Source organism: Sceloporus occidentalis, unplaced genomic scaffold (genome assembly GCF_023333645.1).
Source record: "Sceloporus occidentalis isolate IW3139 unplaced genomic scaffold, rSceOcc1.0.p SCAF_2, whole genome shotgun sequence".
In the NCBI taxonomy this organism is placed as follows: Eukaryota; Metazoa; Chordata; class Lepidosauria; order Squamata; family Phrynosomatidae; genus Sceloporus; species Sceloporus occidentalis.
In genome coordinates this window covers 195,425,481-195,441,099 of record NW_028316982.1, presented here as the reverse complement: position 1 = coordinate 195,441,099, position 15,619 = coordinate 195,425,481, and the positions used below count along the sequence as shown (strand labels likewise).

The 15,619-nt window shown below is 39.2% G+C and overlaps 1 protein-coding gene across 14 annotated transcripts in view; it reads left to right on the top strand.

The window, feature by feature from the left end:
* The window catches only part of CASK (calcium/calmodulin dependent serine protein kinase), a 202,563-nt gene that overhangs the window by 70,886 nt on the left and 116,058 nt on the right, over positions 1-15,619 (top strand). For all 14 annotated transcript variants that reach the window (XM_089511887.1, XM_089511885.1, XM_089511880.1 and 11 more), the window contains exons 3-5: positions 348-453; positions 5,001-5,078; positions 9,683-9,755. In XM_089511887.1, the coding sequence (XP_089368013.1) occupies positions 348-453; positions 5,001-5,078; positions 9,683-9,755 (257 nt within the window). The remainder of the gene's footprint in view (positions 1-347; positions 454-5,000; positions 5,079-9,682; positions 9,756-15,619) is intronic.

Sequence of the window (15,619 nt, the reverse complement as noted above, 5' to 3'; positions counted from 1 at the left end):
ACAGGAAAAAATAACTTCATCCACCAGTAGCCCCAAAGGAAAATTCTAGATCGCAGACTTAAAACCTGGGTTGAAAAAAGGTACCCTAACCTTGCATTAATACTTTAGCTCTAATGAAACAACTCAAAATCAAAACCTAGATAAGTTTTTTTTAATATCTTGAAAATAATCAAATACTTTGGTTTTGCAGGGTGTTCTTTGTTTGGTTTTGGGTTTGGGTTTTGACATGAAGACATTATATAGCACATTATTGCCATAAGTGCCTCTTTTTTTGTTAGAAAGGCAGAAAATGAATCGATGACCAAAGCAATGAATGAATAAAGCAAAAAATTACTGTCTCTCAACAGATCTGAAGAGGGAAGCCAGTATCTGTCACATGCTGAAACATCCTCATATTGTTGAACTCTTGGAGACCTACAGTTCCGATGGAATGCTATACATGGTGTTCGAATTGTAAGTTCTTAATACATACCTGTATCATCACTCTTTGCTTCTTGTGGAAGAATGGTGAACTATGGTGAGTTAAATCTAACAAAAAGAGACAAACACATTGATTTATGCTGCCAAGCAAATTGTTTCATAATATTTAAAATGGCATATAAAGTACTAAGATGTTCTTTAAAAACTGATCACTGTATGTAATCAAGTGTATTTAAGATCAATGAAGCTTGCTTAATATATTAAATAATAAACATGTTGCACATACTGTCTGGCAAAGCGGTACTTATTGCAGGAGTTTTCTGCATATTCTGTAGCTATCTCACATTTACCAACCGTCAAGGAGGACAAACAAAACAGAGAATATATCTTCATAAGATACACTGAAGCCCACCAACTGGGATAATTTTTAAAGGAGATTACACAATTAACAGAGGATAAGACAGGTATATCAATGATGAAGGATAAGGCTAGTCATGATGATTATATATTAACCTCCAGCTATTGAATTCATATTCTGCTTTGTTACCTTCCCTTAGGGACCTGGGTGGCTGTTGTATAGACCAGAGGTGAAGAAAGTGCAATCTCTGTGTATATGTATTCCCCAAAGCTGCTTTTGAGACCTTCAGGGTCTTCAATTCTCTCCATAGAATTTCCCCCAAAAAGTCACATGGGAAGCTATTTTACTATAGTCCACTCCCAGTTGTTTTTAGGCCCAGGAGAGCTCTTTTTCTAACTAGGAAGTAAGACAGAGGTCAGTTCAAATCAGCTTAATGAAAATGTCCCAGTGCTGCCATTTTTAAGGAGCATGAGAGTCTACAACTAGTAGAAGAAATAAAGCATTTAAAGCACTTTGGAAAAAGTTAAAAGAAACTGTGAGTGGGAAGCAGTAGCCTGCCAAGACCTGGGATTTGTATCATATTCTGTTCTAATTACCATAATTTACTATAACTGGATCTTTCACAAGGTCCAGGATCCTTAATAATGTAAGCTGTATTACGTGAATATGAAACATGTTTGTCCCTTCTACTGATTATAGCTTCTGCTGCTGCCTTGAAAATTACAGTATTGAGAGATCTGCATTTAGTTGATGTGCAATGTGCAATGTGCTATTTCACCCACCATTGCTATCTTGGACAGAACTGCTTATCTATCACATTGGGGCTCTGAATACCAGCCAGTAACTGATTTCCTTTGCACATTGCTTGCTGTCCTGACTGGGATGAAGTGTAATGTGTGGAGCAGTGCAAATCTGAGGTATACATTTGCAACCTTTTGGGGCCTCAAGGAACACATGTGATGTTTAATTATACAGTGCATATGTACACATACACAGATCCCAGTGATCCTCTTTCCTTGCTGGGAGTGATTGAATCCCCCCCTCCTCAAGCTTCTTGTAGACCCATTCTTGCTGTGGGAAAAGAAGTATCTACAGGAAGATTGCAGAAAATCAGCAAGATGGGGTTCCTTGGTGCCAGGGGATGCTTGTATGTCTTTGACATGCCCAGGTTGATTATCCTATATAAATATTTTACATTCATGTTGTGGACTATGGTTTCCACTGATGACAGAGGTAACAATTACATATACTGTAATTGGCTCTGATTATAATATTATGCAGACCCTACAAATTAATCATTTTTATATTTTTCTAGGGGGTGCATCAACACTGTAGAAATAATGCAGTTTGATACCACTGTAAGTGCTGTAGCTCCATCATAGGAAATCCTGGAATTTACAGTTTTACATGATCTCTAGCCTTTTCTAACAGATTGATGTTACATCTACAAACTACAAATCCCAGGATTCTGTAGGATGGAGCCATGGCAGTTAAAGTGGTGTCAAACTGCATTATGTTTGCTATGTAGATCCATCTTCAGTATAATGAATGGTCATTGTATGCTAGCAGTTGTTTAGCTGTGTGATGTCCATATTTAATCTAGTGATGATTAAAATGCTGCTAATATCTTCTCCCCCCCCCCCCCTTAATCTGCTTGGGTATGTGTAAAGAAGGGGAAAGTAGCTGAAATTTTGAATCCAAACTGAAGTGTAAGCTTTAGCTGTGGTTATAAAGTGACTCTTGTTTCTGAGAAACACTTCATGAATTTTTATGTGGAAGAATTTAATCACACTTCATTTATTTGGAGTCTATCTCCACCTAGCGATGACAAGTTATATTCCACCACTAGATTCTACAGTAATTTAACATGCTCATTTCTACTTTTGAGAGAAAGGTGGGATATAAATTAAATAAACAAATAAATAATAAAAATTTCTTGTGTGCATAGTGTGAGCATACATAATATAAGCATAATGTATTATGTATTGTAAATTAAATCTGTATGCTACAGAATCTAAGACTTCAGATTAAAAATTTCATTAAAAAAATACTCCCCAAAATATTTTTTAAATGTTTCTAACTTGGCAGAAACAGGGTATGACAGTGCTGACTTTTACATTACCCTTTCTTATAATGAAAGTTCTGGTAGCCATCTTTTTCCTTCTCTTTGACCCATTCTGAGATACCTTAAGAGAAATAAGGTGATTCTACAAAAGTACAAGTCAGTATATCTTCAGGTCTGTGATATGTGGCTGGGATTATTATGTATTTATTCACTGACATAATACTTATAAATGTACATGGCATTACAAAATCAAACAATAAAGCAGACATCCCTGACAAAGAGATAAAATCTAATAAGAAATAAGAGCCAATAAATCCCCTAACCAAAAAAGAAGAAGAAAAAAGGCTTACGCGGTGGTTAAATATTAAACATGAAAATATATCTTTTCAAGGCTTATCTTTAAACCTTACCAGGTTAGCTCACTATATTTGGTTTACTCCTTACACAAGTCCTTCATACTCCCTATCCTACCCTTCCTATCATGACAGGCCAGAATTGATTGACTGTGGGGTTTCTCATGCTCCTTGCTCTCCTGTGAGAGGATGTGCCCAGGTGAAGGCAGACACAAGCTCTGTCCCTCACACAAGATAAATAAAAGCCATACTAATGTGACCAAACTGCTTAATCTACCCTTGTTTTCAAGGGGCAAGGGCATCAGACACAATGCTGACAGGGGGAGTATACACATCAACCAAGGTATCCTTCTGAAACACCTGAGAGAGTTGGGAAATTGAGGCATTGTGTTGCAGTGGATCTGGTCCTACCTCTCAGGTAGGTTCTAGATGGTGGTGCTTGGAGATAGCTTCCCCTCAAAACAGGAGCTGTTATATGGTGTACCACAAAGTACCATTCTATCCTCAGTGCTATTCAGTGTCTTCATAAAACTGCTGGGAGAGATAAGTTAGAGGCATGGGTTGGGATGCTATCAGTACACTGAAGACACCCAAATATACTTCTTCATGCCTCAGTTAAGGTTAGTGTGTCTTCTCTGAATGAATGCTTGGAAGAGATAATAGGCTGGATGAACTAAAACAAGCTGAAACTTAATCCAGACAAGCAGAGGTGCTTACTATCAAGGGTCCTAATCTGGAACAGGAGGTGTGTCAACCAGTCCTGGATCGAGTCACAGTCCCATGAAAGACTTTGTTGGCAGTTTGGGAGTGCTCCTGGATTCATCCCTCCAAATATCAGCTCAGATAGACGCAACAGTTAGGAATGCTTGTTATCAGCTTTAGCTGATACGCCAACTATGCCAATTCCTAGAACTGAAGTACCTAAAGATGGTAGTGCACTCACTGGTTACCTCAAAACTGGACTTCTGCAATGCACTGTACATTGGGCTATCTTTGTACCAAGTCCAGAAACTCCAACTGGTTCAGAATATGGCAGCCAAACTGATTATGTGTACACCGATCTTAAAAGCACTCCTCTGACTGCCAGTTAATTTTGGGGCGAAGTACAAATGATTGGTTATTACTGTACTTTTAAAACCCTACATGGTTTGGATTCACATTACCTTTTTGCCTTTTCCTGTACAATCTGCCCTGTTTGCTTCAACTAACCAGGACTGAAGGGACAACGGTATCTCAGAAGACGTTTTTTGTCTGCTGCCTCCAGAATGTGGAATGATCTGCTCGAAGAGATATGAAAAAGCTGACTTCATTTAAAAACAGCATTAAAGATCTCATGAGTGTATTTTAATGATTTTATAGTATTGTATTTTGACTATGGGTTTGTTTTTAATTATGTTTTGTATTTTTAAAAAAATGATGATGATGATGATGACATCAAGAGGTACAGTCTGTGGGATATTCTGGACCTAAGCTTTATAGGTCATAACCAGCACTTTGAATTGTACCCAGTAAGAGTGGATCTGTTCAAGCCAGGCAGCTGTATGTTCTCTGTAATCCCAGCTCCCTTTAGCCCCAGTTAACACTAGCTACAGCTGTTTCTACCAACTGAAGTTTCTAAACACTCCACATAGAACTTGTTATAGTAACATCTGGAGGGCACATGTTCCCAGTCCCTGTTTTAATAATATCTGGGTTTTTTAGAATTTATCTTGAAAGTGTAAATGGAGCATTACTGTTATTTGAAGTTCTATTTTCTGTTTTTAAAAACAACATTTATACTTGTGTTTTTTTTTTCAATCTGCAGTATGGATGGTGCAGATCTTTGCTTTGAAATTGTAAAAAGAGCAGATGCTGGTTTCGTATACAGTGAAGCTGTAGCTAGGTATGTGTTCTTATTTTAATTTGGCAGATGAATGAATAGCTAATAGTAGACTCATTCAGTTTCCTGTATTGTGATTAGTACAATGGCCCCTCCAGAACTGTGGGTTTCAGATCACAATTGCTCGTGAACACAAATATCCATGCCCCATATTAATGTGGGGTGCAATCACCTGTGTTTTTCCTATATATAGAGGGCCCAGAGTGGAACCTCTCCAGATCCAAATGGTGTACTGTTTTATTGTTGGGGGGGTTAGCATTCTGTATATAAGTTTTTTAAAGCAGTGTCACTCATGTTAGGGGGGAAGCAAACTGAAGTATTCAAAGACATAGCCATGTTAGTCTGGATCACTATGCAAAGGATCTTCTAGCACCTTTAAGACTCAGAGACAGAAGTTGGTTGCATACGTTTTTTGTAGACTTGTAGAAATAAATCATCAGATTTAATTCATCCATGAATTAAAGTATGTAAGAGTTAAACGTCTAAAAGATGGTTAAGTTAGATCCTGAAATGAGAAGAATTTAAAATACTAGTGGCCAACAGAAGACAAAATGTTTCCATGCCAGTAATGTTTCAACAGTTTGTAGTTACATCACATTGCTATCAGCATTATGTTTCCATCACATTTAGGTTTAAAATGTCAGGTAAATGAAGAGTGGGTACAAGTTAAGGACATTTAAGTTGAGCACCAGAGAGCCCTACTGGATCTGACAAGTGTATGTTTGCTTTAGTATTCTGTTTCTAACCGTGACTAGTTTGATGCTTTGGGGGATAGAACAATGGCTTTCTCTCCTAGCAGCTGATATTCAGGGGTATATTCATTCTGAACAGGTTTTACTAAGCAGTCATACTTATTAATCTTTGATAGACCTCTGAGAGTTTCTGCCCCCTTTATTTCAACTCCTCTTTCATGTTATACATTCATAACTTTTAGATGGAGTTTATTGGCAAAGTATTGTAGAAAGTATTCTGCGAGAGCCAGTGTAGCATAGTTGTTTGAGCATTGGACTATGACTGGAGAACAAGGTTCAATTTCCCATTCACCTATGAAACCCACCTTGGGAAAGTCACACACTTTCAGCCTCAGGAGAAGGCATTAGTAAACCTCCTCTGAACAGATCTTGCCAAGAAAATCCCATCATAGGGTGTAATGATGAAACATTTCATGAGTTGAGAACTTGTTACATTTAAAGTATTCTCAACTTGGTCAAAAAATATGTTAGCTAAGAGGTTTTTTATAATGGATCATAAAGAGAGCTTTCAAGGGCATGTGGTTTGTGGCAGCATAAATGAGAGCCAGAAAGTGTGATATATTCAGTAATGATATGCAGTGTGGCGTGTAAATGTCGTGTTCTGATGACGCCCTGAAAGCGTCTGTTAAGGGCCATTTTATGTACAGTGTTTTTAAATTTTTTGTGCATGAAGCAAAGCTTGCTTATATGAACCATCAGAAAGCAAAGGTGTCTCAGCCACCCATTAAAAAAGGATTTCAGATATTGGAATTTCATAGAAGGGATACTTAACCTATAGTTGATCAGCCAGATTGACTTTCACAGAAGTAGAGTTTTCTTGACTCCTTTGGTGTATGGAATATTTTCCCACGGGGGCTGCATTTTGCATTTTCCCTTTAAAATATTTTTAATGTTTATTCAACCATTAGTTCAAGCACTAAACATTTGTTTAGTTGCCAAGGTATGGGGTTTTTTTCCAGTTTGGTTTTTAAATATTATTTAAATGGGTTTTAATTATTTCATATTGATGCTAATTGCCTTTAAATCCATCCTGGGAGAAAGATTGTTTAAAATGTTATAAATAATAATAATTAGTACAGTGGAACCTCGCCATAGGCGGGCGCGCCATACGCGGCCTTGAGCATACGCGCTGAAGCCGTGGCACACGCGCGCGGGGCGGCAGGGGCGGTGTGTCCCATTCAGTTGAATGGGCACGCGCGCCCGTTGCGCCCCGCGCACCTCCACACCACCATGCACGAGCCCCATTGTTTACAATGGGGCTCGAGCATAGGCGGAAATCGCCATACGCGGCGGGATCCGGAACAGTTCCCCCGCGTATGGCGAGGTTCCACTGTAATATGAAAATGGGCAGTTATGCTTACACCTAAAATAATTTTGAACTACAATATTATGATCAACTATAAAAAAATGTTGTTGATATTGTTGTGTTACCTTCAAGTTATTTCCAACTTATGATGACCTTAAAGTGAACCTAAGTGTATGTGATTCACCCATTTCACCCATGAGTTTCCAAGGCCGAGCTGGGAATTGAACTCATGTTTCCAGATTTATATTTGTACCTTTCTCAATTTTTATGTTTTGAATATAAAGTAGACATTCCGTAAAAAATAGCATTACTAGGAGTTTTAATCTTCAAAACTTTCAGGAAACATATGTTTTGTCCATTACCCCGTATATAGAAACATTTATTTTAACATCAGTTTACCAAAGATTAGGAAAGAGCACCATCTACTGGACTACAATAAATTGGAGCATGAGAGAATACACATACACACACACACACACACACACACACATATATATATATATATATATATATAGGGCCTGCATTGCTTTGTTGCTTCAGAATGCTTCAGTACTGGGGAGACATCTTTATCATTTTACCATACTACTTTTCAGATCTCCAGATGGCTTACAAGACATTTAAAATCTAACAATACAACAAAGTAAGATTGCTGCAGATGAGCAGTTAAAAGTCAGATAAATCCCTCAGTTGAAGCTAGGAAAGCTTGCATTAAGAACATTATTAAGGTGCACATGATAGTCACTATCGTAACAGCATCACTATATGCCCATGGACAGGGACGTAGCTAGGATTTTAGGAAGGGGGGGTCCAGACTAAGTGCCACCATTATAATGGGGCTTGGGTGCGGCGGCACAGCAGCACACAACATTCATTTTTCTAATGGAAGGGGGGTCCGGACCCCAAGAAACCCCCCCCCCCTTGGCTACGTCCCTGCCATGGAAATCAGGTGTTGGTAGCTGGCAAAAGACCCTCAGACAATGGATTCCTGGAGTCAGAAAGAGACAGGGATAGGGTAGCTTTGGCTCTGTTGTAATCCAAACTCCTCCTCCTTATGCTAGTTTATTTCTGTTAGGACAATGAGAGGAATCAAACAAAGCTGTTGCCAGAGTTTGGGAAAACACTTCTAAAATGTAATTCATTTCTGATGCTCAATGGAGTGCTTGAAAAATAGCTCCATCCATTTTATGCTACTATGCTGAGGAAAATAGCTTGTGTTTTTGTTCCACTGCTCATAACATTTTAAAAACTTTCTGATGACATTTTTATTTTTAAAAGAATAGGATTGATGAGAGAATTGCATAAAATTTAAAAATTCCTGTCAGAATATCTCCAAAAACACCTAAAAATGTCCTTTAAAATATGTTTTTAAAGCAGCTAGAAGACAGTATTCATTAAACTAGTAAAGCAATGTTGTTCCTGCTTATTCCATTATTTCGAAATGTAACTCTGGGGGCAAACAGGCAGGGAGGAAGGATTGGTTTGAAGCCACCCATCCAAAGATGGACTGGGGCTGGAGCAACTACACACTGCAGCCCCAATCCACCTTGAACCTGGCCCAAAAAGGAGCAGCAAAGATCCGTTCCATTTGGAGCCATGGAAAAGCCACCTTCAGTAGCTGCACCATGGCCCTATGACGGTTTCTAGATGCACCAGCGGTGTGCAGCGTCTAAACATCGTGGTGACAGAGCATCTTGAAGTCACCCAGTTTCTGGGCCGTTTCAGGACATCATCAGATTATGCAGTGTGTAAACCTGAAGGCGTCTTTTAGGGGCCATCTGTTCTGGCCCTTTGTTACACTGTTCCCACACAGTAACATGTTACACCTATGTTCCTAGCCACTGCAGCTATTGTAATATTGTACTCCATCTGAAAAAGTAGATATCCTGCTGGAAAACATCATTATTAAAGATGCTACTAGAGTACCCTGTCTCCCACAGTTTTGCTTTTTTAAGCAGGAACAGACTAACTGACTATGTATTTGACTGTTATAGGTAATTACATGCATACCTGGGAAACTGTACAGGATGAATGAGTAGAAAACTGCCCTCCTTCCACACAAAACTCTGAAAATTGTGGATAGCCTGACTTTTTTAAAAAATGAAAAAGGCAAGGCCTATATTAGATTTGAATAATGTTTACTGTATCCAGTAGGGTTTACTCCTAGGAAATTGTGAATAGAATTGCAGCCTTGGGCTTTACAATAAATTTTTAGGAATGATAAGGAAAATTTCTATGTTGAAAGCTCATTTTACAGTCATCCCTCTGTTTTTGCAGGGGATCCATTCTGGACCCCTCCTGCGTGTGCGTGAAAATGAAAAATCGCCAATATTCAAGCCCCATTGGCTTGAATGGTGGCGCGCACCCCATTTTGTCCCCCTACGTTTGGCACTAGCGAATGGGCAAGGGACGTAGACTCCAAGTCTGCAAAAACAGAGGGATGACTGTATTCCATGTTTTTAAAATAAGATGTCCAAAGCCTATACTGTTTTTGTAATGTTTATAATTTTTACAAAATTATTGTATAATTTTGTTTGTATTTTGATTTGCAGTCATTACATGAGACAGATACTGGAAGCACTACGTTATTGTCATGATAACAATATAATTCACAGGGATGTTAAGGTAAGCCAAATTAACTTTTTTTTTAAAAAAATTGCTTACTTTGTTGACAGTGTAATATGTCATTTACATGGGTTGCTTTGTTCTCATATAATTAAACCCACTATGGAAGGTAAGTGAAAGTAAGTAAATATTTGAATTAACAAAATATTGACTTTGTAGCCTGACTACTCTTTTTATTATCGCACTACACCTTTATAGTACCACTATCCCACTTTTACTACTCTGGCTGCCTCTTGTTGCATTCTCGGGTGTGTAGTTCAGTGACACCTAAGAGCTCTCTGGCTGCGAATTCTAAATGACCCTCCATAAACTGCAAATCCCAGAATGCAATAAGAGGCATCCAGAGCAGTAAAGTGGAATAGCAGCACTATGAAAGTGTAGTGCACTAATCTCTCTCTCCTAGAGAGAACATTTTTATACGCATTTAAGTGAAACCAAGGGTTTATAATGGAGGTAATGTTTTACAGTGTCTCTGTTACTTCCTGGAGGGGTGAACCCAGAAGGTGGTGCTGGGGGACTCCTGCTTGACCCACTGACCATTGGCCTGTGGGATCCCTCAGGTTTCTGTGTTGTCCCTTATGCTATTTAACATATACATGAAACCACTGGGAGAGCTCGTCCAGAGTTTTGGGGTGTGATGCCATCAATATGTGGATGACCCCTAACTCTGTTATTCCTTTCAACCTCATTCCAAGGAGGCTGTCCTGATCCTAAGCCAGTGTCTACCATCAGTAATGGACTGGCTGAGGGCAAACAAGTTGAAACTTAATCCAGACAAGTCAGAGATGTTTCTGGTCATTTGGAAGGTAGATCAGGGAATAGGGATCAGGCCTGTGTTAAATGGGGTTACACTCCCCAGAAGATGCAGGTTTGCAGTTTGGGATGCTTCTGGACTCAACTGTGAACCTGGAGGCTGAGGTCTGTGCAGTGACCAGGAGTGCTTTTGCACATTTAAAGCTTGTGCACCAACTGCACCTATTCCTTGAGACACCAGATCTGGCCTTGGTGGTACATGCCTTGGTTACAATCCCGTTTGGACTACTGTAATGTGCTCTACATGGGGCTGCCTTTGAAAAGTGTTCAGAAACTTCAGCTGGTTCAAAGAGTTGCAGCCAGGTTGTTAACAGGGGCAGGTTATAGAGACCACACAATGCCCCTGTTGAAACAGCTCTACTGCCTGCCAGTTTGTTTCTGGGCACAATTCAAAATGCTGGTTAAAGGACTGGTGTGGCATGTTGTATCATTTTAAGTGTTTTAAACAGTTTTAATTTTTTAACTGTATTTTATTCTTTTAATAAGCAATCTATTTTAATATTGCAACAATTTAATTCAGTTTTAATGTACCACTTTTCTATGTTTTTAATTGTATTGTTCTTTTAATGTTGTGAGTCATTCTGGGAAAAGAGCAGGACACAAATATAATAATAATAATAACAACAACAACCGGTCTCATGGATACATAGGTCATATTGTTATATATAAACATGTTTATGATAACATCTAGACTGGGATAGGCAGAGTCCATTGCCATTTTTGTGCCTCCCACCAATCCCCAGAGCTCAAAAATTGAAGAAAACTTTTAAAAACATCTAGGGAGCATGGTATCATTTTCACCACATTTTCGGGCTATTTTTTTAAAAAACAAAGTGAACAAAAAGTGACCTCCAGGCCTCCTGTGGGGCTAATGCAGCCCTATAGCCTCCAGCAGTTGCCCACCTCTTTTCTAAGTAGTGTGCTGTCAGTATTAACAGGTATTTTGTTTTGGTTAGTGTTGTATGATTTATCGTTTAAAATTGACTTTGGTAGCTACTTGCCCTGCTCTGAATTAGATATAGTTTTGTAATAAGCAGACTTATAAATTTATTGATAGGATGTTTAAAATGATAAAATGTTTTAAAAGAATAACTGACTAGTGATACCTGTTTGCAGATAGTTTACTCTCCCCCTCATTCTTCCTCTGTCATACCCACAATGGCGGGTTACAAACGGCCCTCAAGGGGCTGTTTTCCCGCCGCCGCCATTCGCTGCGTAGGGAAGCCCCAGTGGCCAGACCCCGAGGCTGTCAGGGATGATGGGAGTTGTAGCTCTTCACCTCTGGCTCGAACTCACCACCTTGTTACGCACCGGCGCTGACCAGTTTTGGCCAGTGGTTAAAGCTTTGCTCTAAAGCAGCAGAGTTACAGAGAATAGGCTGAAGACCCTGACAAACTCTCCAAGCCTTCTCACTCTCTTGCTTCCACAGAAGTCTTCACACTTCTTCAGGATCCAGCTGGCTCTTGTATCGTCACCCAAGACACCAGACAACTCAGTAGTCTTATATAAAAAATCTAGTTTATTCTACTATAAACAAATACTCCACAACTACCCACACTACTCCACAACTACCCACAAAATACATTGGGATTCATAGCCATTATTATAGTCATTGCAAAATACCACCCACTGTTGTCTGTTTCCACCCAGTGGGCGTGTACATCCACTCTCATTGGCTCTCTTGGTTCAACCCACAATTAATGATTTCATCATTTCACCTTGACCACTTAACAATTCTCAGGTGTGTTCAATTATCCACTTTACATTTCTGTCCTTGGCATTTAGGACTTGTTAATTGCATTACCTTTTACACCTGTGTGGCTTCTAATTGCTTCTGCTGAGTCACCCTGACTCTCACATACATGTTTTATTTCATTCACTGTATGTCCCATGTTGCTTTTTCCTTAACAGAGGCTTCCCTTTTCGAAACGCGGAAGTGGCGCCGCGAGGGGCAGAGCGCGCCCTCGCGGCATCACTTCCGCTGTGACACGTCTGGACGCACAGCGTTCAAGACATCAAAATGGCAGCGCCCATGTGGATGGGCGCCGCCGTTTACAACGTGCTCCGCGCATGTTGGGGCTGGGGCGGGTTAGGAAGGGGCGACTCTTCCTAACCCTAACACGCCCCTTCCTAACCCTAACACGCACGGAGTGCGTCGTTAGTGGCGGTTTGTAACCCGCCAATATCTTATAAGGTGATGGTAGGAAGGCATTCCTTTAAAAACAAGGAAAAATAGGACAAATGCTTGCTTTAAAGCAAGCAGCAGTCAATTCCATGTGAGAATCATATGTGGGTTCAGAAGTACTCTGGGAAAATTTAGCTGGCAAGCAGCCAAGCCTTAGCAGGCGCAGCATTTCATAAAACACTCAGTTGCCCTAGAAGCATTTTTTGTTTGTTTTTTAACAGTTAGGGGCCAAAGGAGATAGACCTTGACAGAAGCAATAGCAGCACATCACAGGTGCAGATAGCAAAGCTCTGTTCTAAGTGACAATAAGTTGCCACTGTTTATTTTAGTGGCTACTGCACTCCGTAGTCCATGGTCATAATCCAGTTAAAGAGAATATGGTGATATGGGCTCAAGATATAGCCCATCCTATGCCTTATGAAGACTGGCAGAAGGCCTGGAAAAGAAATAATACCTTTACAGCAAGATCTAAAAGAGAATCATATGAAAATATCAAACAGATGGTACCTCACTCCAAGGAAACTTAAGAAAATATACAAATTATCAGAGGACAAATGTTGGTGATGTAATTAAAATTCTGGTTCCTTATATCACATGTGGTGGACTTGCACTAAAATAAAAAAATTCTGGGCAAAAGTATTTATATATTCAAAAAAATCTTAAAGATACAATATACTATGCAACCAGAATTTTATTTTCTGACTATAACATCGTCTTTTCAAAAAGAAGACAAAAGGAAGTATTTGAGGCTGCTTTTATATCTTATTACAGCAACAAGAGTAGTGATAGCCAAAAACTGGAGGAAAAGATGATCCACTGACTATTGAAGAATGGATACTCAAAATACAAAAATTAAAAGAAATGGATAGATTGACTTGTATGATTAATAATAAATCTAAGGATAAATTAATAGAAGATTGGTTCCCGGTACAATACTGGGAAGAGGACTGGGGAATTAACAAGGACTTAATGATTTAGACTAAGACCTTAAAGAAAAGATCTCAAATGATGCTAGAGGATAAAACATTAGGTAAAAGAGGTTAACTATTGGGGAATGTAGTTCTGTTGTTAAAAATGGTTAAGCATTTCAGACAGGGTTATAGATAGCAGGAATTGTTTATAGATATATTGTATTGGTTACTGTCTATAATGGTTTAAAAGGCGAACAATGCTCACTCTTATAGCTAATTGTTACTATAAATACTTTTTCTTTTCTCAAAAAAAAAAAAAAAGAATCCAGTTATTAATTCCAACTGTAACAGATCCATGAAAGTTGTAAAAATTACATTAGTGTTGAATTAATTCATCCCATTATTTGAATGGGCTTACTCTAGTTGAGGCTAACAAATGAATTTCATCAAATTTTTAGACAAATTTAGCTTCAGATATAACTTGCCTAGAGAGGTACATAGCACTGTTTTCTTTCAAGCTCTTCTGAGACACTGTAGAAAATAAGATTGTGTTTACACTCATCCCTCCATATTTGCGGCTTTGATTAATATGTTCTCTCTAGGAATATCTAGGTCCTTCAGTGCCACTCTATGGTCAACTTTAACTAAAAGTTGCACTGAAAGACCTAGAGATTCTTAGAAAGAATACTCTACTAGGCATTTGTAGCTCCTCCAGTGCAGTCAGTATCTGTTGGATGTTGACCACAGAGTTGCACTGGAGGACCTAGAGATTCCTAGAGAGATGTCCTTTCAGGTAAAAATATGGTGTTTTTGTTATTTTGTGGTTTTTCCATATTCATGGGGTTCTTGTGCCCCTAACCCTATCGAATATGGAGGGATACGTGTATTTTATTTTTTATAATTCCCACATTTCTCCCTGTGTAGGTTCCAAGACTGGTAGCAGATTTTTCTTTCAGATTTTCATTCAGACTTCTGCAACCTCTTGTAAAAGCATACTCTGTTGACATTTTCTGGAATCCTTAGGTGTTTACGATTTGAATATTACAAATTCAGAGGGTTGCTACATCCTACAGTAATTATATCAAGCTATTTTGCTTAACCTTTTAAAGTCAAACCTTTCCTTCCCATTACCCATTTAAACAACTAGTCTGCTCCTTCCCTTTTGGCTGAAAGACTTCTATAAGATATTTATAGTGGTAGCTGGATTGTTGAGTGAGGTTTCACCCCCACACACCACTTCCAAGGTTGTAGAAGACAGCTGTGCAACACCAGTAAGTACAGCTTTGCTGGTGTTCAATGCAGCTATGAGCCCAAATCTTACACAGTGCTCATTCGAGGCACCATTGTATCCAATTCCTACTGTTCCTTTAGAATATTATTTCTACTGTAGACGCCCCCAGGAAAAATACACTGCTGTGTGTGGTGCAAACAAACTTCAGTGGTTATGGGTGGTCAAGCTTCATCTTCTGTTCCGTTATCTGTTAGAGTTCCCCAGTGCTCTGTTTTGGGTCCCCTTTTTTTTTCTCTCTACACATTGTCCCTAGGAAAGCTCATTAGTTCTTTTGGCTTTTCCTATCATTTGTGCGCCGATGACATTCAGCTGTATCTTTCCACCCCTGACATTTCTCCGGGGCTTGAACTGGTAAATTTCATCTTGTCTTACAGCTGTATCTCAGTGGATGCAGCATCAACGCTTGAAGCTCAATATGTCCAAAACAGAGCTTCTTGTTTTTCCACCTAAGTCTACTCTTCAATACTCCTTTTCTGTTTCTGTTGCTGACATTTCTATTCGACCAGTCCAGGAAGCCCGTAGTCTTGGTTTTATTTTTGATTCTTCTCTGTCGTGTATCCCCCAGATCCAGGCCACAGCCAGGGCCTGTAGATTCTTTCTCTACAATATTGGTAAAATCCGTCAATTTCTCTCAGCCTCTACTGCTAAGACTCTGGTCCACTCC